The sequence below is a fragment of the Corticium candelabrum genome, chromosome 21 (assembly GCF_963422355.1).
Source record: "Corticium candelabrum chromosome 21, ooCorCand1.1, whole genome shotgun sequence".
Lineage (NCBI taxonomy): Eukaryota > Metazoa > Porifera > Homoscleromorpha > Homosclerophorida > Plakinidae > Corticium > Corticium candelabrum.
Genome location: NC_085105.1, coordinates 2,856,540 through 2,879,120, shown reverse-complemented (window position 1 = coordinate 2,879,120; position 22,581 = coordinate 2,856,540). Strand labels below are relative to the sequence as shown.

General features: G+C 40.2%; 2 protein-coding genes across 5 annotated transcripts; both read left to right on the top strand.

The window, feature by feature from the left end:
- Positions 1–288: 288 nt before the first annotated feature.
- On the top strand, positions 289–18,779 carry LOC134196186 (gamma-tubulin complex component 3 homolog). Of its 4 annotated transcripts, XR_009972496.1 has the most exons (25): positions 289–296; positions 364–438; positions 498–543; positions 618–676; positions 2,354–2,421; positions 2,481–2,561; positions 3,459–3,843; positions 5,561–5,679; positions 7,330–7,455; positions 7,529–7,597; positions 8,672–8,786; positions 8,854–9,020; positions 9,075–9,185; positions 14,175–14,274; positions 14,345–14,478; positions 15,435–15,499; positions 15,553–15,688; positions 15,756–15,824; positions 15,892–16,027; positions 16,088–16,176; positions 16,238–16,369; positions 16,442–16,582; positions 16,921–17,040; positions 17,112–17,673; positions 17,974–18,779. XR_009972496.1 is itself a non-coding variant. In XM_062665259.1 (24 exons), exons 2-24 carry the CDS (start codon positions 366–368, stop codon positions 17,250–17,252), a joined length of 2,682 nt encoding a protein of 893 aa, XP_062521243.1. In that variant the 5' UTR covers positions 289–296; positions 364–365; the 3' UTR covers positions 17,253–18,779. The 4 variants fall into 4 exon arrangements, 3 of the variants coding, with proteins under 3 accessions (XP_062521243.1, XP_062521245.1, XP_062521244.1); XM_062665259.1 differs by having other exon boundaries at positions 17,112–18,779; XM_062665260.1 differs by lacking the exons at positions 289–296; positions 364–438; positions 498–543; positions 618–676 and adding an exon at positions 2,196–2,276 and having other exon boundaries at positions 17,112–18,779.
- A 2,057-nt stretch (positions 18,780–20,836) lies between these two features.
- Positions 20,837–22,349, top strand: LOC134196189 (uncharacterized). The gene is made up of 2 exons (XM_062665263.1): positions 20,837–21,200; positions 21,819–22,349. Exons 1-2 carry the CDS (start codon positions 20,923–20,925, stop codon positions 22,156–22,158), a joined length of 618 nt encoding a protein of 205 aa, XP_062521247.1. The 5' UTR covers positions 20,837–20,922; the 3' UTR covers positions 22,159–22,349.
- The last annotated feature ends 232 nt before the right edge of the window (positions 22,350–22,581 follow it).

Sequence of the window (22,581 nt, the reverse complement as noted above, 5' to 3'; positions counted from 1 at the left end):
TTCAGGATTTATGATATTTATCTACATACATACGTAGCGTTGCGAACACTGATTGTATAGGAATGGTAGATTGTGTTCAAAACTGTGCACTAGAACGTAGTGAGTTGTCTGGTCTCAAGATGTCTGGAATAGACCTGTTTGTTTCTAGAGTTAGAGTTAGTACAACACTGAATATGAGTCGTAACTACAACTGTACAGTACGTAGACGTGTACTGTACAATTGATTTTGTGGCCAGCTTGCTGTACTCACGGTGCGCGCGCTAGTCTTGACCTATGCGCATACGCGAGTCAAGGCGGTAATCGAGAGTCACGTGACTGATGTTGTACTGTTTTCTCATCGCTATTTCTCTTCATTCGTGCTAGATATGACCTCTCGTGACAGCAGAGACGTAGCCGCATCGCTTCACGCTCTTTGCAGCCACTTCATCAGCGACACAGGTCGTAAACGTCTGCAACCAAAAAATCTCTGCTTTTTCTACGTTTTCGTTTGTTTCCAGGCAATGCATTACGTGTATACAAACACTGTCTACGTCTTTTGACCAGGTATGTTAGTAGCTAGTGCTGAACATTTGAACTGTAGATGATAGGAATTCATTTTGGTGTTTTTGTGTGTGAAGTCAGCCGAGTGCTGTTGTTCCCGATGACTTCAAAGTTGTAGAGAGAATTAAGAAGAGAAGTAAGTCATTGTTGACTGCCAATCAATTGGTGTCATGTCACTTGTAATTAATAATTTAAATTGATGTCACGTGTAAACAAGGCCCTTCACACAGGCGTGTTTTATTCTAATTAAGTGAACTTTTACTTGGCAAGTAATGAGGAGGCTAGCTGTGTTTACATGGGCTTCACTAATGGTATTGATTGTGTGCATTAGCCATGAGCAATAGGTTTGGTAGTTTTCTATGAATACTGAATGTACACCGAATCTCTACAAATGAAGCAAAACAACATAAGCACACATACTTTTAGAATTCACACACGTTTCTAATTAGTTAGAAAAGTGTGTATGGGTGCTAAAAGTATTAGTTAATAGACAGGTGTTGTTTATGTTTGTTTATACCATAATTGTTTTAATTACAGTGCCCCTCCCACTGAAGCCCTGCTAATAGTTCTAAGTAATATAGAGGCAATAACTATTTTTAGAGCCGCTTAGGTAATTAGCCAAACCTGACTCATTTAATGCATCAGTAGTTACTTCTCGGTTACAATCAAAACACTGTTCTTCTTCTCTTGTAAAACACTTCTAAATATCTCATTTCCCACCTCCCACGGTGAATTTAAAAGGATTGCCAGGTTATCCCAAGAAAAAACTCAATCCTTTACGATAAATTTTTAGTCTAGAAAGGCAAGTTATGTTTATCAATGAGGAACTTTCTGACATGTCAAAACATCTTAAACTGGACAGTTTCTGTGAGGAGCAGACAGGCTCTATTCAGCTAACCACCCCTCTAAAGTTAATTAATTAATTAAGCACTTCTTTTCAGAAACTTGTACTTTTTAATTAAGGACTCTTTCAGAAGTACCATGCTGCCACCATAACTAGTTGTAAGGTATTCCTAAGTGCCTCACGTTCGTGAGTAACACGTCCAACAGAGTTTTCAGACCAACGCCGAGTCGTAGCTAGACAATACGTATTTGTTGAAACCCTAGCTGTCATGGAAGTAAACATGCAAACTTCCTAGTAGTTTAGATTACGTGTGTAGGCCTGGTATAGGTAGTCGTTGTTTTGCAATCGTGATCAAGACAATTGAAATGTACAGTCTAGGTATACACTCAGTTCCGTTGTAACGATAGTGGTATGGTATTTACTGGCATAGAAATTGATATCGGCAAACATTGACTGGCAACAGATGCAGCACAGTGTAGTAAAGGATTGATCATACTGACATGTGAATAGTTGACTGTAGGTGGCATTCAACTCCTGAAGGTGTTTCTTGGTTGTCACATACACAGTCCTTAGCTACAATACAAAAGGATGGGGCGACGAAAGTTCAGGAAGCGTTTTCTTTGCCATTTGGTCACCTGCACGAATCGTTCTTAGACTCATCTGTAGTCGGACATGGAAACGATTTTTTAAAGTAGGTCCTATCATGAAACGTGGTCGTGGGGAGGAGAAATTTGAGATTTGTGTACACACACACACACACACACACACACACACACACACACACACACACACACACCAGAAGCTCGATGGAGACCCATATAGGACCACGCCCATTTCTATTGTGCGACCCGGATTAGAAGCCTCACTACGCTCGGCAATTAGAACAATGAAGGTATTTAATAGTTAGTTGCATTTGCTGTGTTATTGGATGTTTTATGAATAACAGTTACCGGTATGTTTGTGTTGTAGTTTTGAAGCATCAGGGTGAGTCTGATGCTGTTCGTTTTTCTGAATTATATCGTTGTTTGGAATCTCAGGTGGTTTTCTTGCTAATTGTGGAAGCTGTAAATAATTGTTGTTGGTATTTGCTGTGGAGGCTGCTATAGTTAAGCCTCAATCAATTGTCTACTTTCTGTTGCTTGTTGCTGAGGATAACATGAGGACAGGAAGTTCACTGGTATGGTATTGATTATTGTATATTATGAAGGCACAGTACATGGTGTGACATGCATGCTGGCAAATTGCCGTTACATTTGAGTTTCTTTTCCTGTAGTTTAAACCTATCACTAGTAATACATGATTTAACTTTAACACTAATCTCTTATAATCTATCTCTAGGTGTAGTTGATAGACACACAGTAAGATGCCACCTATCTGGACACGCTTGTTGTCTAATCACATTAATTTATGACATACTTGGTCAAATTGTCATGTACTTATCTCATTGCGAACTACTTAAATTACTCACATTTTATCCAACTGAACAAACTAACCTGAGTAGTAGTCTTTTTTTGTGATGGAAAAAGTTACAGTTGTTCAGTTTTCATTACGAGGTTGAAGAGTTTTAACAGTTTTGTTCTTATGCTGATCTTGAATACAGCTATCTGAGCTGTCACTTACTTGAACACTCTGATTTTAACATGTTTGGATAAGTGATGTCTACTGTGGTTTTGTCACTCTTTGGACATAATAGAAGGGTCAGCTGAGTGTTTTGCCAGTGGAGTTTTAGACTAATACAAAGAGACTGCAATGCAATGGCTATGGAATAAGAGACTTGAATGGCATGACTTCAGTTGTGAATGCAAACGAAAATTATTAAATATATCGTGTTGCTAAAATTTTTAGGTATATAACTTATGGCACTTAGTCTAACGCACAGACATTTTGATTCTAGATATATTGCATAGTAAGTAAGATATCATGAATAGGCCGCTAGAGTATTTGAAATTTGTCAAAACTTGATGCTACGAGCTTGACAACATATGTCTTGAATTGTTGTCTTGAATTTGGATTAGAATTCCACCGTTTGATCACGTGATGGTTTCCATAGTTGATGATGTCCGTCTTTGTTTAGAACACTGACTGGCTCTTGACGAGATCTAGCTGTCAAGATGCTGCTTTCTCATCTCGTTCTAGTGGCATTGGCTCAACTGTCAGTTCCAGCGACAGAAATTCATGGCTACCGAAGTCTCACAGTTCCCACATGTCCAGATATATCAGATCAAGTGGCACTGATAAATCTGCTTCTACGCCATCAACAATAGCAAAGACTGTGATTGAGAGGTCAACTAGCCAGTTGATGCACACATTAGAACAAACAATGATTCCTCTACAAAGTACACCGATGTTTGCTGCCGGACAATCAAAACAAGCTGATATGTCTTCTGAGAGTAATAGTGGTGAAAAAGTGCTTTTACGTAGAGCACCAGTATTCAAACCATACAGTGAAGCTGAAAATAGTAAGTGTTGTGTAGTCTTTTTTTGTATCGGTTTCTTATATATACTGTATTTCTTTGAGTAAATGCTGCCCTTGAATAAACACCACATTTCAATGAATTTCAATATATCTAGCTCTAAGTTTGAAGGAAAAATCATACGACTGCTTCGGAGGGATACGTAAGGCAAACATTTCTTTAGACTACCTGGTTTCACTGCATGATGTCTCACAGTGCGAGATGTGTACCAGTATGGTAAGTGTTGTTCTCTTGAAATGGTGTCAGACCTACAGCATGTACGTACACGTACACACTCCTAATGCACGGACAGAGACTTTAACAAATAAAGGCCACCCTTGTTTAAACACCACGGTTGGAACCGTAGCTAAAAAATAAATGCCGTGGTGTTTAATTGAAGAAATACGGTTTACAATTTGGTGATTTGGTGATAGTATGAGTCTTTTCAGCTGTCTGTTTCTGTTATGTTGATTTTGCCTGTTTCAGTATGTTGGTCGTTTGCTTATATTTCTTTTGAGATTAGTATGTTTTTGGCATGATTTTGCTGTTTAAAACAAAATGGATCCGGGGCTTGGTCGATCGCAATCTCAGCTTTTTCTAGGTTGGGTCTGTGTAGCCTTACTCATTGGATGACTACCTCCAACTTTGTTGCTATTTTCGATGGCTGTTTCTACCATATGCTAGCGCTTGTAAAACTGAGGGGGTCAGTTTGGTCATTTGAAGCCATAGCAGTTGCTTGGCCTGATTGTCTTAGAGGGATAATGGCCATCATCGAAAAGAGCCAAGACATTGCTATTTGAACTCAAGCGATAGGCCAGACATTGTAGCATTTGATGTCGACAATGGCTGCAATGTTGATCTGGCTGTAGTTCTAGCACGCTTCTTGAGCTTTGATATTTTTGCAAGATTATCTGAGTATTGTGCTGCTGCTACTGCAGAGAAAAGAGAGGAAGAAGGCAACATATGAGAGGAGATATGACCAGGTTGATTAGCAGTCAGCCACATTCCTTGGTTTTGGAGCATTTGGATGATTGCTTGAAATTTGGAAAGACTTTCTGGAAAGGTTAGCTAAGAAGTTTGATGATAAACACGGTCGACTGAACACTGCTGAGTTTCTAGATTTCAGGAGAAATAGATTTCAGGAGAAATAGATTTCAGGTCAGCTTGAAAGCTCGATGTTAAGGTCAAAGTGAGGAAAATCTCTGCTATTATCAATGCTACTGACTGCAGACTGCTTTGCCTTAAGTTTCAGTCACTAGTGAATTGGCTGTTGGTTGCTTATGTCGCATTTGTCATGTGCTACATATATGCTACATGTTTTGCTTTTGTAGTACTAGTGGACTGTTGTATTTGCTGAACTTGGTATAGTTGCCTTGCGAGCATTGGATCATAGATATATGTTTGTCTGCTTGCCTGTCTGTTTTGTCTGTCTTTTTGTTTGTCTGTTTATCTAGATGTCTGTCTAAGGCTACAGACAGTACTTCTGTACATATATATTCAAAGACCACATTGGGTCTTGAACACAGTAAGTAAATTTACTGTTTAGTTGAGCAATTGATTCAGACTGAGTTTGTCTCTCTTGTCTCTTTGTCTGTCTGTCTGTCTGTCTGTTTGTTAGTCTGTTTGTTCATCATGTTGCTTCTGTTTTTATGATTTAAGTTCACTTTTCATGTGGAAAATTATGTATTTATACATAAATACTACATTGTATACAATATTGCAGCATCATTTGAGGTGACTGAAGCTGATCTGGTGCGAGACATTGTCTATGTACTACAAGGTATTGATGGCAAGTATGTGAAATTTGATGCTGCAAGTGACATGTACAAGGTAGATTCAAAGGTGAGTTTGTCAACAAGACAAGGAGTCACAATGTTGATCTTATGCTATTAAGCTTACTTACTCATTGGTCATGCAGATTCATACAAGTCACAATGTTGACAGTGTGGTGATCTATAGTAATTCTCAAACTTAGTTTGTTTTCTATAAGTTTGACAATGCACTTGTTACAAGCACTGTGCAGGAGGGCAGAACAGTATCACGTGTGTTATGTTTGGTTGCCTTGGAGTCTGCACAGCAGATGTTGTTTTGATTGCAAGTCAGTTAGTCAAACAGATGTTCAGATTTTGTGTGTGATTTGGCTGGTGTTTTGTTCCCATGGGTTTCCAAAGGTTGTTTGAGATCATCTGTCTTTGCACTCAAGGCTGGTAAGGTATCTGAGTAAACAGGTTGAGGTCACGTATCATAAACAGCAGGACACACCTGGATTTGAAATTTTACCTGTCTAGCAGCTATGATTAGCTTCATATCAAATGCCTCATATAGGTGGAGACTTTGCATGTAGCAAGAGACAATCTGGAATTAATGCAGGCGGATATTTGCAGGGACAGTTTTAGAATTTGGCATAAGATGACTTTCGATTTAATATGCGACAAACAAATCTGACACCACTTGCAGTGAAAGTTTGGTTTGGTTAACTAAGTGCTATATCCATAAGCAATTCTCATTTCGGATTTAAAAATATTGAATTGTTAGTACACGGCCTTTAGTGTGTATGTGTTAGGAGGGTCAATACACCTTGCATTGTGTGTGTTTATGGTCTGAGCTGAACATGAGTCATGCAAGCCAGGCTAAGTACTCGAGACACATAGTAATGTAGCAGCTGAAGCGCACGGTGTTGCAGCTGGCCAAGATGTCAGTTAATTAATCTGTATAATTGAAGGATCGTGAGCAACCATACTGTGTGCAATTGAGAGCAAAGAAGATGAAATGACTTTTTGACTAATGCACTTTATTGAGGCTGTAGTGTTGTGAGCGTATGCTTTATCAGCATTACAATAATTGTACAAAGCAATTGAGTCACATCTTGCTATAGACGCCTCTGTGATGATGTTGAAGGTGTTTAAAAAGACAATTTCAGAGTTATGCAGATAACATTTTAGGTCACTGACTCATCTCACACACAGCAGTTGCATGAGTGATTCTTTTGCACTCAAGATCAGGGAGAATTATTTGTATTCATCTGACCTCTACTTATTGTATGTGTGATTACACATTGCATCAGTCAACCTGTCACATGATAACAAAGGTTAGAGGGTGTGAAACTGCATGCACATAATGCAATACATTGATAATTTTAATTTTCCTCAAAAGCTATGAACACACCACTGCTACCTGCTGTTGAATATATGTTGATCACTGTTTCTTCAGTAGACCTGCACTGACTTTGCTAAAGTTCCGTATTAACTCTTTGTGGGAATGCCAACTCTATTGGTAGTACAGTATGGCAGGTTTGCATGTGCTGAATTGTTGTAATTTTTGTGACATTGAGTTTGAGAGAATTTTTGAATATTGAAATGTTACTTTTTGCAAACTTATTAATTAAAACTTAGTTTTTGTTAAATAAACTTTAAACTGTTCAACTTTAATTAATTGCCAGTTAATATTTTCTTGTACACGGTTTGATGTAGTGATTGGTGTGCTATTGTCTAGGTTGGTGTTCCTCAGACTGTTAGAGACCTAGTTGGGAAGCTTGCTGAGCTAGGATGGTTGTATAGACGTGTAAATTCATTTGTAGCAAAGCAATCTAACAACAGAACTATTGGCCTAGTCGGACAGGTCGGGTTGTTACTATACGGAGAAGCGAGTACATAGGCATGATTATGGAATTGATTGTTTTTGTCTGTCGTAGAGTTTTTGTGCGGCCTTGGCCCATGAATTGTCTCAGTATTACCAGCTTATTTCAGTTCTTCAATCACAGGTATCTTGTGATATGAGAGTAATCATAGAATTTTGAAAGCATCTACAAGGTTTATTTCTTTCAAGAAACTCAAGTGATGCATTTATACAAAGTTGTGCTTCTATATGGTATACACACTCTGCTTTATAGATTTGTATTAGTGGTACAAATATGATAGCAGTACAGATTGATTTACCATCAACTTGTAAATTTCTTACTAGGTACAATACTGGGTACCATAATTACTATGTAGTATCTTGTCACTTGTCAGATTACTGTATAAGTTGATTTTGTAATAGTGGCTTTCATATAATGAGATTTTAGGTGCCAGTTTATGAAAGATGGATGGATAAAAGTAGTTGTTGTCATTGTGCATTTTTATGTACTAGTCAGCTTGCCCTTGGCTTTAGAGATGACAGTGACAACTTGTCAGTTTGTTCAAGTTTGTCTGCTTTTTATTTAATTAACTAGGTTGATGCTTTTGTAAGTTAGTGCAAATGTTTTGGAGTAGAAGTACAGCTAGTTAGGTGGAAACTTACTCTCAACTGATTATGGTAGGTGTGAAAGATGAGCAAGATGTTTTATCAATTCTGCACATTTTGATAATCTGATTTTCAAATACTAGTGGCTTGTCTGATGTAAAATGCTATTTGGATAAATAATAATCTACAATTAATTTGATTTGAAAGTGTCATGTGTTAGTCAGTGCATTTGCCAGAAGTGGCAATGTCAGCAATTTGCCAGTTAGGGAAAACTCATGATTATTGCATTTTGTTGGTTGTCTGCCTTTATGCACATCAGTTAACCCTGTCAAGTGCTTCGCTCATTATCAAGAGGATTGTGCTGAATTAAACTTTTTGATGTATTTTCTAATTACCTAATGATAACATTACAGACATCAAACAGTTGTGAGGTCATCAGTCATTATTATTGCCTATTGAAGCCATATCTTGGCTAAAATACTGTTATTTACTGGTTGGTGGTTATGGAGTTCTCTGAAATTTTTTGTAATAATGAAAGCAATACATCTTGAGTGATAGCATTATATTGGATGAAATATTTCTCAATTATTAATTTAGCTTTGGGTTTGTTTAGCAAGGCATTTCTGGTGATGGTTACAATCGTCTCACACTGAGACGTCTTGTTGTGTGGACTTATGACCCAGTCAGAAGACTGAAGGTTTTAGCAACCCTTGTTGATGCGTCTAAAGGTAGAACTATTATTTATTGTGCAGTATGATATAATTTATCTATTGGTAACTGTTACTACTGCTCAAGGTTTGAAGGGAGGAGCTCTTGCTTCTGCTATTCATTTGCACTTGCACGATGGAGATCCATTCAATCAGACTTTGGTGGGACACATTCTTCGTCATGTAGCTCGACCATTGCGATATCTCATTGATCAGTGGGTGTATGAGGGGGAACTTTGTGACATATATGATGAGGTGTGCACTTCTGATGTAATGAGATAATTGCTTATCACAACACTTCTGTTGTAGTTTTTTGTTGCTTGTGATGTGAATGTTTCTGAGGAGAGGCTATGGTATGACAAGTACTCAGTGAGAGAGGCAATGTTACCTTCTTTTGTGCCTCTGAAACTTGCTCAGAAGGTGAGATGGTTACTGTTTTAGTTAGGTTTAGTCAGTTTTTCTGTTTATCATGTTTGTTTATCTATCTGTTCATAGTTTGCTTGTGTGTCTGCTTGTTTTAGTCTGGTATCTACTGTATGTGTTTGACTGTCTGCTGTATGTTTATTGATCTGTTTGTCTCTTTTGTTGATGTGTGTTATTTTATTTGTGGTATAAATAAATTTATGTGAAGAAAATGCTAGTGTAAAGTATAATATCTGAACAACAAACCTGCCAATTGCAAAGTTCTAGTATAACAACATACTAGTATTTGGAATTGACTTTACCATGAAGTGCTAATAGGCATTTTTTTAAATATGGAAAGTGCTTCTGTAATCAATCACTTTGTTAATCAAACGTGTGACGAGTTTGTAAGGAAATCTATCTTTCAGAAGTTGATTGCCATATTTGCGTTCTATAGGACGTCTTTGTTTATTTTTATCACATTACCTTTTCTAGATCACATTTAGACAACTTTACAAATTTACTGAAATTCTCTTGGTAATCCTGTTTTGACATCTTTATATTGCATTCTGTTCAATCAGGAAGTGTGTCTGCTCAGTTTAGATTCTGCTATCTTTACTCTAATTGTTTTTCTTGGTTTGGTCTTATATTGAACGACAACATGTAACGATCCCACTTTACTCTAGCACGCTCTACTTTTTTCTAGTGCCATGTTAACTATAATGATTATTTCATTTGTTGCACCTGATGAAAACTCTATACTTGAATGATGTGTGTGTGTGTGTGTGTGTGTGTGTGTGTGTGTGTGTGTGTGTGTGTGTGTGTGTGTGTGTGTGTGTGTGTGTGTGTGTGTGTGTGTGTGTGTGTGTGTGTGTGTGTGTGTGTGTGTGTGTGTGTGTGTGTGTGTGTGTGTGTGTGTGTGTGTGTGTGTGTGTGTGTGTGTGTGTGTGTGTGTGTGTGTGTGTGTGTGTGTGTGTGTGTGTGTGTGTGTGTGTGTGTGTGTGTGTGTGTGTGTGTGTGTGTGTGTGTGTGTGTGTGTGTGTGTGTGTGTGTGTGTGTGTGTGTGTGTGTGTGTGTGTGTGTGTGTGTGTGTGTGTGTGTGTGTGTGTGTGTGTGTGTGTGTGTGTGTGTGTGTGTGTGTGTGTGTGTGTGTGTGTGTGTGTGTGTGTGTGTGTGTGTGTGTGTGTGTGTGTGTGTGTGTGTGTGTGTGTGTGTGTGTGTGTGTGTGTGTGTGTGTGTGTGTGTGTGTGTGTGTGTGTGTGTGTGTGTGTGTGTGTGTGTGTGTGTGTGTGTGTGTGTGTGTGTGTGTGTGTGTGTGTGTGTGTGTGTGTGTGTGTGTGTGTGTGTGTGTGTGTGTGTGTGTGTGTGTGTGTGTGTGTGTGTGTGTGTGTGTGTGTGTGTGTGTGTGTGTGTGTGTGTGTGTGTGTGTGTGTGTGTGTGTGTGTGTGTGTGTGTGTGTGTGTGTGTGTGTGTGTGTGTGTGTGTGTGTGTGTGTGTGTGTGTGTGTGTGTGTGTGTGTGTGTGTGTGTGTGTGTGTGTGTGTGTGTGTGTGTGTGTGTGTGTGTGTGTGTGTGTGTGTGTGTGTGTGTGTGTGTGTGTGTGTGTGTGTGTGTGTGTGTGTGTGTGTGTGTGTGTGTGTGTGTGTGTGTGTGTGTGTGTGTGTGTGTGTGTGTGTGTGTGTGTGTGTGTGTGTGTGTGTGTGTGTGTGTGTGTGTGTGTGTGTGTGTGTGTGTGTGTGTGTGTGTGTGTGTGTGTGTGTGTGTGTGTGTGTGTGTGTGTGTGTGTGTGTGTGTGTGTGTGTGTGTGTGTGTGTGTGTGTGTGTGTGTGTGTGTGTGTGTGTGTGTGTGTGTGTGTGTGTGTGTGTGTGTGTGTGTGTGTGTGTGTGTGTGTGTGTGTGTGTGTGTGTGTGTGTGTGTGTGTGTGTGTGTGTGTGTGTGTGTGTGTGTGTGTGTGTGTGTGTGTGTGTGTGTGTGTGTGTGTGTGTGTGTGTGTGTGTGTGTGTGTGTGTGTGTGTGTGTGTGTGTGTGTGTGTGTGTGTGTGTGTGTGTGTGTGTGTGTGTGTGTGTGTGTGTGTGTGTGTGTGTGTGTGTGTGTGTGTGTGTGTGTGTGTGTGTGTGTGTGTGTGTGTGTGTGTGTGTGTGTGTGTGTGTGTGTGTGTGTGTGTGTGTGTGTGTGTGTGTGTGTGTGTGTGTGTGTGTGTGTGTGTGTGTGTGTGTGTGTGTGTGTGTGTGTGTGTGTGTGTAGTACGCTTGTATTATTTGGCACAGGAAAGATAACAGGTCTTGTGGGTATTAGGATGACTACTGCAACCTTACAAGCAAAATGTACTAATGGTTATTGCTGGGTGTATTGCTCGGCTTTTGTTTGTTGGTATAATTTTACAGAAACAAAAAATCCTTAGAAGGTAGATGAACTAAAAAAGCAGGTAAATGAGCAGTAAGAAAGACCGCCTAAGAAACGATATTGCTGACAGTGTGACAAAGGGTTGCCGCTATGTCTAGACAGATGGATACGTGGCTATTCATGTCTATTTATTGCTCTTAGTTACACCCCCCCAAACACTTCTTAGTGGTCTTCTTGTGTGTCAGTTCTAAAAGAACTAGACAGCCAATTGTATAGCCAACATGTTGATGTACTTGAGAAGCAAATTCTCTCTACGTCTGTTGTTGTCTATTATGTTTTCACATGTTTAAAATATGCTAGAAACTACTGTCTTTCAGGACTTTTGAAACTTAACAGTAGTTTTGTAGATGTGGTTGTTGGGTTTGATCATTTGATTACATGCACACAACCTGGGGATGGAAGTACAGTGTGATTGTGCATAAGATCATTCACTGTATCTAAAGAAAGTTCTTGAATATTATGAAAGCTGCTCCATGTTAGGTTTATGGGAGTAGGAACGTGCAGAGCTCAACTTACTCTGCCTTGATGCGTACCAGTAGGGCTACAGATACATGACCAATATGGGTTTCTATTTGTTAATGGGGTCAACGTTGTCTTAAAGTTTATGAAGTTGCAATAGCAACATTAACGGGACTTGGTATGAAAAATAAGGCTGACATCCAATAGGTCTGAAACTAGTCAGTACCATCTGTCATAACAGATGTGGAATTTTGATTCCAGTCTAATGTTTCTGTATAGTGCACTTTATATTTCTTGTTACACACTGGTTGATGTAGGCCATTACAGAGGGTCTCTAATCGTTGCTTGCAGCAACTTTTGTTTAGCTGAAAGTTGTGTGTGAGTTTATGTCATGTATTTTGTGCTTGTAAGTTTTTGTGGGCTGGCAACAGTGTCTGACTGTCCTCTTTTACTATTTGGTGATGGTATACCAGGTTTGTTGAAAGTAACTGCAACTCCAGAAGAACCACAATTGTGAAAGATTGTTGTCAGGCATGCCATAAGATATTTAGAGATCTAATTTTTTAGCTTTTGATTTCCAGATAGTTGGTGGCTGAAAGTTGCTGCAAGTGGTCATGTCACGAAGTTGCAGCATTGCACAGATGCTTGCATGAACATTACACAAAGAGTGAAGCATACATTTTTTGTCTAGTTTCTCCTACTACTGTAGTTTAGAAACTAACTGCTTTTACATTGGCAATGCTAAGAAAGATGGTGGCAGGCGGCACTGTTGACAATTATTGCTTGTAATATTAATAGGAAAGATTTTAGGCATGGGTACTCATGTTGCATGACTTACTAGTTGCCATGCCTTTGTTGATAGAAATTGTGTTATACCATTTAAAATTTAGAATTTGAGGAGCTTAGTAGGGTAGTTGCTCAAGAAGCGGAATGGATCAACACGAACAGTTGGACACAGGACATACACTTATAAGGCTGCTATTATATTGCCATTCTGCAGTAACTTTGGTGCATAATTACTGGAAAATTATAGACTCGTGCTCAGTCCTCCTCTGCTCTAAGTTGCTACACCACGTGCGTTAGCTGTCACGTGTGTTGAAAAAATCATTGTATTTCAGAGTGGAATATAACGGTCGGTCATCAGTCACTGTCAATGACCGACCAACTGGTGTTCATAATTTTGCTTTGATCGAACGTACCTACATGATTGATTAAGGCTTACTAGTTATTGCATGAATGCTAGGAAATCATGCAATGAGCGATCTAAACGTTTAGACAACTGACGGAAGCAGCAGGCAAAATCCAATTTATAGAGTTATGATCCCCAGATATGTGAGTGCATAAATGACAATACTGTAATACTGTAACAGTTTATATTTTGATAGCAAATAAATACAGTTGTGGATGTGATGCAACAAACAGAATATTGAACTAAATGGTGATGTCGATAATTACAAGAAAGGATTGTGAAATCAAATAAGAATGAATGCCTAAAATTTTAAATGTCAGGTCAACCTTTTTTGCTAGAGCACGATGTTTGATCGAAAATTTTGCCTTATATTCCATTCTGTATTTACCATCAAATGTAAGACTTGATTCAGTCATAATTATTTTTTGTATCACAATGTTTGTGTGGTTCTCATTTTGTGAGATATGTAGACTGTTTCTGCTAAAATGTTGTCATGCTCTGTATACTTTTCAAACAAATAGAGCAGCTTAGAAACAATATAGACATTTTTCAATATGGCACTTGTCATTGTCAATTGTTACTTGATGGTTGTAGGAATGTTTTTTAATCTACTGGGACTCTTTATGCATACCCAAATTGTTTTAGAAGTTTGTACTGGCAGCATCTACTGTTGATACATTATGGAGGTCATGCATGTATGACCAAGTTAGGGTAGAACTGCTAATGAGAGTTGCTCAGACAGTTTGGTTTACTAGCCATACATAATGCAACTGAGTTGGAGGTGACCACCTCGTGGTTACTGACAATAAGAATTTCATTATGATTAGTTGGTTTACTAAACTACTGGATATTTCTTTTCTAAGTAAGGAGTAGTACTGTATTTATTCTGACTGTTGGTGTCTCATAGTTTATTTTGCACTTTGTTTGCTAGCTATCTTGGTTGTCTTCTCTTTAGATTCTTCTGATTGGGAAATCTATTAATTTCTTGAGGCATGCATGCCATGAGAGAGGAGCAATTGGAATTAGAGCAAAGGCCCCGAGAGACGAAGGAGCTGGTTAGAATCACACACTTGGTGCAGTCTGTTGTATTCAATGCTGCATTGGGTATGTTGTTATTTGATGCAGCCACAGTGGAGTTAACATGTGGAGATATCCCAGGATCTCCTCTTCACCAAAGTGTTGATCTTGCATATAGAGAAACAAGCAAGAGATTGTTGGAGATCTTGCATACAAAGTACAAGTTTATGGATCACTTGAAGGTTTGCTGTTGTTTGCTTGTTTGTCTCCCCTTGTCTGATTGTGATTGAAATATAATGGCTTCAGTACCTTGTTTGTCTCCCCTTGTCTGATTGTGATTGAAATATAATGGCTTCAGTACATTTGAATTTCTACTACTCTCTTGCAAGTTGATTTTAAAGTTGATTTGTTGTTTTAGTTTTTGTTCTATATTACTACTATTTAGTTCTGTTTTGATGATGAGTGCTCTAAGGAAGGTGGCTGTATTGTAGTTGACCGGTTGTGATGTGGACAGGTTTTTTGCTTCTTTCTTAAAAGTAATGAAGCACTTAGCTTTGTTGTCTCTACAATATTATTGTTATCTTTTATGAGCAGGGTGTGTCTAATATTTCTTTTTCATCAGCAGGACTGCATTTGCTGTACTTTTAATTAACTTGGAAATGGTGTTACATAATTGGTCTTGATCGGTGTGTGTGTGTGTGTGTGTGTGTGTGTGTGTGTGCATGTGTGTGTGTGTGTGTGTGTGTGTGTGTGTGTGTGTGTGTGCGCGCACGAGCATGCCATTATAGCACTTACAACTGTTATGTTACATGGTTGTTGTTAAAAGCCGAGATACCATATAACGTTCAGCTGTAACATATTATTGGAACATTTAACAAACTTCAAGGTACTCTATCAGACGGGTTAGTTGGTTTAGCAGTTCACTCAAGTATGAAGTGGCTAGAATAGTTGTCTGAGTTGCATGCAACCATATTTTATATGCATAGTATAAGGCAGATGAGTATACTTCATTGTAGCAGCACAGCAGTTTCAAGTACAATCACAGTCTTTAATTAATATATTCAACCTCATCATGACTTGTAACACTGATGTGGTGAAGCCAAATATCCTTAATTGCAATGTTACCTTTTTCTCATCAAATACATTTCAGGGGTGTTGTATACAACATCTTGAAATGAGTTGTCTTGTGTTTTTGCAGGCATTGAGGCGCTATCTTTTGTTAGGGCAAGGCGATTTTATACGGCACCTCATGGACTTACTCGAGTAAGTCAAGTTTACTTTCTTCAGCTTGGCCGTCATGTTAGGCTGTAATTCAGACCAGACTTGGTTCAAGATGCTTCCCTATTGTATCTTTACAACTTGACTGGGACACTGGAGAGTGCTGTTCGCTCGACCAATGCCCAATTTGAAGAGCCAGATATTCTCAAACGACTGGATGTCAGGCTATTAGAGGTTACTGGCGAATCAGTGATAATATTGATTTTGATTTTAATCTTTGTTTACTAATTTTTTGTTGTAGCTGTCACCTGGAGACACTGGATGGGATGTGTTCAGTTTGGATTATCACGTCGATGGCCCAATCAGCACAGTATGGCTTTTGTAATGCTGTATAGTCGAGGAGGATGTTGGTTTATCTAGATATTGGATTGTGTTAGGTCTTCACTCGTGAAACTATGCTACGTTATCTTAGAACATTCAACTTCCTGTGGCGAGCTAAACGCATGGAACACAGTCTTTCGTCAGTGTGGAAAACACAGGCATCCTACAATCGTCAAATACAGAAAATGACTGGTTAGTCACGTGAATATCGATATTGTTGATTTGTTTGCTCATGGTTTACTTTTGAAATAGAAATGGCGCCAGTTCTTTACCAATGCCATCTGCTTACAGCCTCGATGATGCACTTTGTTCATCAGATGCAGTACTACATTACATTTGAAGTTGGATTAGTTTGCTGCTACTTGTTTTGTGATATGTCAAGTGTTATGATTTATGTGACAGGTTCTTGAGTGTGGATGGGCTGACTTAGAGAAAGCAGTAGGTCAAGCTCGTGATCTCGATCAGGTCATTTCGGCTCACACCACGTTTTTAGACAACATCACATCAAGAGCTCTTCTTCATCCATCATCTCAGGTTCAAATGTTTTATTCTACATACTGTATCTATCTTTGCGTTTTGTTGACTATGATTATCTTGTCTGTGTAGACATTGCTGCGTCAGTTGCGGACGGTTTTTGATCTTATTGTGCAATTTCAACGCGCCCAGGACGACGTGTACACGACGGTTCTGGCAGAGCTCAAGCGCAGGGATGAGTGGCAGCAGGCCATCGATCGACGTGGGGATAAGGTGGGGTTTGCTGCATACATAGTCTATTAGAGATGGTAGGAGACAATTCCTGCAAAGCCACAGACCTGGGGGTCTGACCCTTGTGTGTGCTCCATTGTGTTTTTATTCCTGTTTGAGGAAGCCTGGTTAACTTAAGTTAATCATCTTGACGGTCATGTTTAGAAGTCCTGGCTTGACGAATTCCAGTGAATACACTGGTTGAGTTGATTTCTTCCCGTGCGACGCTCAATTTTCAGAGCGATTTCAGTCGCTTGTATTGTATCTATTGGTGACGCTTTTGATTGTAAAAGTTTGGTTGGTGTTTAATTAATATCTCATGCTGCATGATGTTTCACTAGGGTCAGTGGGGCGTTACTGAAAGCCAGGTTGCCGCGTATGAAAGCCGAACACGTCGATTTAGAGAGTCAGAACTGCTGAAAATGAGAGCTCGTCTCGGTGTTCTCTCCAAGTCGTACGAGGTTTGTATGGCTATGTGTGGTTTACTGTGGCACGTTGGTTGGTACGTGGTAATATTGTTAATTCGTTTTAGGACACGGTGCAGCAATTTCTAGCTTCACTCAGCGCACAAGAAGATGTGAATTTGAGATTTCTCTGCTTCAGACTCGATTTCAACGAACATTACCGGTCGCCTCGTCTTGTAAACCGAAACAGTGCCGATGGCACCTTGTAGTGCATCGAGTATTCTGCCCTTGAGGCAGACGCTGATCGTACACGAACAAGTTTCGTTGATTGGCAGCGCTCTGTTATTACAAGTGCCTCGGGCTTGATGTAGGGTATCTCCATATCAATGTAAGTAGTTAAGTAGTACAACCTATTACATTGATGTGTTTACTATTATTTTGCGGGGAGACGCAGGCAGTTACCAGGGACCGGTAACGTGGTTGCTGCCGAGATGTGGTACCCTGGCAGTGCGGTCTATTAAATAGTAATTAGGCGGAAAGTTGTTTCAACGGTCTTAACGTTGGATTTGGAAAGTGGGCGGTGTAATATGTGCCAATGGGCAGCACTTGGATGGGCGCTTGCTTTCAGGTGAAATTCGAGAGCTTGCTAAGCTTATGTTCAGTCGACGCTCATTGTGCGGCGAAACACAGGTGAGTGTTGTTGTGTGAAGATGCACGGATGCCCGTGCTGTCCGTCGGTGGCATGCAGCTGCGTTGATTGTCGGTCAGGTGAAATGACACTTGTCGAGGTGTCAACGGTGCTGCGCTTGAAATTTCTCTATTTTGTTTTTCACTCGACGAGGTGTGCGTGGTGTTGCGGTTAAATGTCCCATTTGGTCAGTTTGCCTGCATAAATTGTCTCCGAGGCGAAGGAAGCGCCTCCTTCTCGACGTCGTTTCGCTCACCGACCACCGATATATTTTTGTATAAAGCTGCGTATATTCGATTCAGGTTTTTCATTTGGCGTTTACTGAAAGACTGAGCGGTATTGTCGTCGTCGAGACTGAGACGTGGAGGCGTTGTTGAACATGAAGCAGCCGATGTTGTCACAAATTTTACTGCTAGCTTTCCTCTTTCAGTCCGCAGTTGCATCTAGCGTTACTAACTTTGAAGACGAACACTCGGACAATCCGGTATCGTTTCCCGCATCTTCTAGTCTGTCTCAGGAACGAGGGAGTCTACATCGGAATCGTACTACTTCATCAATCATCGAAGCCAGTCGGTCACGTCAGCGTCAACCTAGTCGATGCGGTACGCGGTCTTTCGTACTCGCCATCTCTCATCCGAATTGCACGTCGAGAAGAGTGAGCGTCCAAGGCTGCATTGGACATTGCACGTCATCTGCTGTTCCTGTTTTTGCGAGACGCAGTCCGACAACTCTCGTCAGTACGTGTCGGTGTTGTCGTCCCGTCGCGGAGCGCACCGGTTACGTACTGCTTCAGTGCCGTCTTCACTCTCGCTCGACCGTGAGACGCGTTAACATCCGAGCCGCCACCGTTTGTAACTGTAGGCCTTGTACCTCCGACGTTTGAACTGTGTACTTTTCCGAACGTGTGACGTCAGTTGTTAGTATGAAGCAGATGGCTGTACATATTTCTCCACTGACGGAATCTTTATTGTTCGATGCTGTAGACGAGTAGGGATTGTATTGCATTACAGTTTTACAGGTCTAATGTTTCAGTTTTTGGTTGTGATTATTGTTTTGCTAGCTAGTGATGGATTAATTACTAGTAAAGAAATAAAGTGTATAAGTTCGCTAGGTTGTCTAGAGCAATGTCCATCTTATGGCGACTAAATTACTGTACATTTGATTGTAATGTGTTCGAAATGTCAGCTTGACAACGTTTTGTGGTGCTTCGCTTTTGATTGAGACTGCGTGTCCGGAACTGAGTGTAAATAGGAAGGTAAAACACAGAATTCAGAGTCGTGGCTGATGTCATCATCATAGTACGGCGATGTGGGTATTTGCGCCTATGACGGTCATGGTCTATGTTGCGAACACAGGGTGCGTCCGCGCGTACATGCGGTACTCTGACGGGGAATCCGAGGTTATTGATATCTACTTGTAAAAGGTGCATTACTTTTATTAGCCAGGAAGCACTGGAAGCAATGTCAGAGTAGAACTTATGAGTGTAGAGCGTATAGTAGTGCAAGCCGGTCACGTGACGTACGACCGACTGAACGGCCTGCGAGGCAACGCGGCGTAGCACGTGATCGCTGATGCAAATACGTGACCGGATGTCAGTCGCTCTTCTAATAGCTTTTTCTAATACATTCAAGATGCAAACTTGAACATGGCCTACAGTTTACTGTTAATTAACGTTGAAGTGTGCTCGTCTTTATAGCGCTCAAAGTTCAGGCACTTCCAGTTTCTATTCGACGCCTTGAAGTTCACTGAACACCGAGCACAAGGCTTCAGACTACACTAGTAACAGTACAGTTACTAGAATACAGTGCATTTAGTCTAGCTATGGACGCGTATGCGTCTGAAACATTTCAATCTAGTCGACACGGTAGAGAATCAGTACTGTAATGATATCTAGACACATCTCAAACGTTTAGAACTAGAGAAGCCTCGGGGGGGGGGGGATCAGTACTGTAATGATATCTAGACACAGACACATCTCAAACGTATGTAGCTAGAGAAGTCTCGGGTGGGAGGTACATCGACGAAACTCACGCTAGACTTCGCGCTAGACTTCGCGCTAGACTTCTGCGTCAAAGACGCTTAATTAACTAGCTGTACGGTGTGTAACACGTCCAATGGAGTTTTCAGACCGTCTACTGAAACGCCGAGTCCTAGCTAGACAATACGTATTTGTTGAAACCCTAGCTGTCATGGAAGTAAACATGCAAACTTCCTAGTAGTTTAGATTACGTGTGTAGGCCTGGTATAGGTAGTCGTCGTTTTGCGATCGTGATCAAGACAAATGAAATGTACAGTCTAGGCATGCACTCAGTTCCGTTGTAACGACAGTGGTATGATACGTCTATACTGACATAGAAATTGGTATCGGCTATCAACAGTGTTAGATGCAGCACAGTGTAGTAAAGGATTGATTGTAGTATGGGACATGTGAATAGTTGACTGTAGGTAGCATTCAGCTAATAAAGGTGTTTCTTGGTTGTCAAGTACACACAATCCCTAGAATACAGTGTTACATGCAGCACAGTCTAATTATTAAAGGATTGATCGTACTGTAGCACGGCACGTGTGGACAGTTGACTGTAGGTGGCATTCAACTCCTGAAGGTGTTTCTTGGTTGTCAAGTACACACAATCTCTAGCTACAATTCATGAAGTTCATGAAGCTTTTTCGTCACCGTTTGCTCACTTAATTAAACGAATTAATATTGTTCTTAGACTCATATGTAGTCGGACACGGAAACGATCTTTTTAAGGTAGGTCCTATCCTGAAACGTGGTCGCGGGGAGAAGAAATTTGAGATTTGTGCACACACACACACACACACACACACACACACACACACACACACACACACACACACACACACACACACACACAGACACACACACAGACACACCAAGAGCTCGATGGAGAGCCATAAGAATCACGCCCCTTTCTGTTGTGCGACCCGTATTAGAAGCCTCGCTACGCTCGGCAATTACTGCACAGACGTTTGTCATCTAGCTGACAGAAAAATTTCTCTCGTCAGATTGAAGACCGGCAGGTAGCACCGCACCGCACTGAAATTTCTTTTTTATTAAATTATAAGGTTGATGGTAGCAAATCCACTCAGCTATTACACAAGGTCACAATCTAGTTAGCATGCAGATAGACAATGTAAATTTCGGACCGCAGCTAGGAGCTGCGAGTGAACAAGCAGCATACCACAGTTGAGGTGGCTGCAAGTCGTGACTACGGTCGCAATGCGACAGCATGGCTGAATCCTTTCCTTACCTCGCAGGAGAGTATAACTGTTCAACTGTCCTAAAGGAGTACGATGAGCTTATCTACAAGAAAGTGGGAAGTGCAAGGTGGCCCGAATGGAAGCACAAACCTGGCATACCAACATACGAACTGATCGTTTCAGCAACAAAGGGAGTTCGATTAGTCGTCAAGGAGCCACGATTCGTATGGGAAATCACGGAAAGAGTTCTTGAGGTGCTCTTCGATGATAGAGAGACATGGGAAGAGTTTTTCGAGCTCGACAGTCCGTAAGCTGATAGTTGATATAACAAGTGTTTAAACGCAGTGTGTATGTACAGACATATTATATTTATGTTTACAGTTTTGTAATACAGTAAATAGTTACAACTTAGAAACGTGACAATATTTGGTTTTTGAGCTACCCTAGATTATCTAAGATTTTGGTATCTAATGTTTCTCACGTAGACTACTGTATCTATGCAGATACAATACAAATTGTTTACAGTCAATAAGCAATAATCAGGCCCGTAGTCAACATTTTAGAGTAATAAAAAATTAATATGAAATTACCGATTGGCATACAATACTTTTAGATCCAAACATTATGCTATGCTATTCTGAATGTCTTAGCAATGGACTGTAGTGACGTCATCAAAGGTAATTAAATAAAATGTTATTTAATCAGCTCTACCTTGTTCCGGAAGTTCCCGGAAATCGACGACTGGCGAAAGTACAAATTTTGAAAAGTGATATATGGGGTTGAAACCCTACCAACCCTACCAGTGACTACAGGCCTGATAATCTTAGAACCTTGAGCATTAGTCAATACTTTCTCTACCTTTTATCTGTTGACATCTAGCATATTACTTGCACATTGATTCTCTAGTCTTGCTGTCCTACTGCAGGTTGAGGAAACTAGTGGAAGAAGCATGCGGTACTAAAGTTCGAATAAACATCTTTCGAGCCAGAAATGACTATTTGATTCAAGCTGCCAAGGCTGTATACGACTGTGGCAGAAGCAAGAGGCCAACGAAAAAGCTTGCCATCTCTCCACCCCAAAAGTCTCCGTCTAAAACCTCTCTCATTGCGTCAAGTGCTAGTGATACATCTCTGACTAAAGCGCATGTGACGTCACCAACAGAGAAGCCTCCTAGACTTCGATCCCCACCTGACTCGCTGTCTAGTCCACCCAGTAAACTGAATGTAAAAGAGGAGAGGGAAGTCGATGGGTTTAACGTTAATTAGTAATTAGTATTTTGTGACAAATATCATGCAGGTAATTAATTAATTAATGCATTGTGTGTAATGAGCTTACGTCTGCATCTACAAGAGTTGTTGAATTCTATTACCTACTGTACAGTACATGTACCTATACACTGTACAGCAGGAGAGCAGAAGCGTTTTTGATATATCGGTTTACAGTGAATAATACAATTAGCAACAGTTTAGCTGTAATTAATATTAATAGGTTGTTGATTGACCAGTTATAGCGCTTAAGTTAATGTAATTATCATTAACTTAGTAACTAAACAGTTGCCAACGTCAAACAACCTTTTTGCCTAGATGTGCTAGGTAAAACGTGAAAAAATTAGTAGGTGAAGAGACAAGACTCAAACGGTCAACAGCCAGACTTGTTGAAGAGTCAGTTTGTCCTCGGAGAACGGCAAT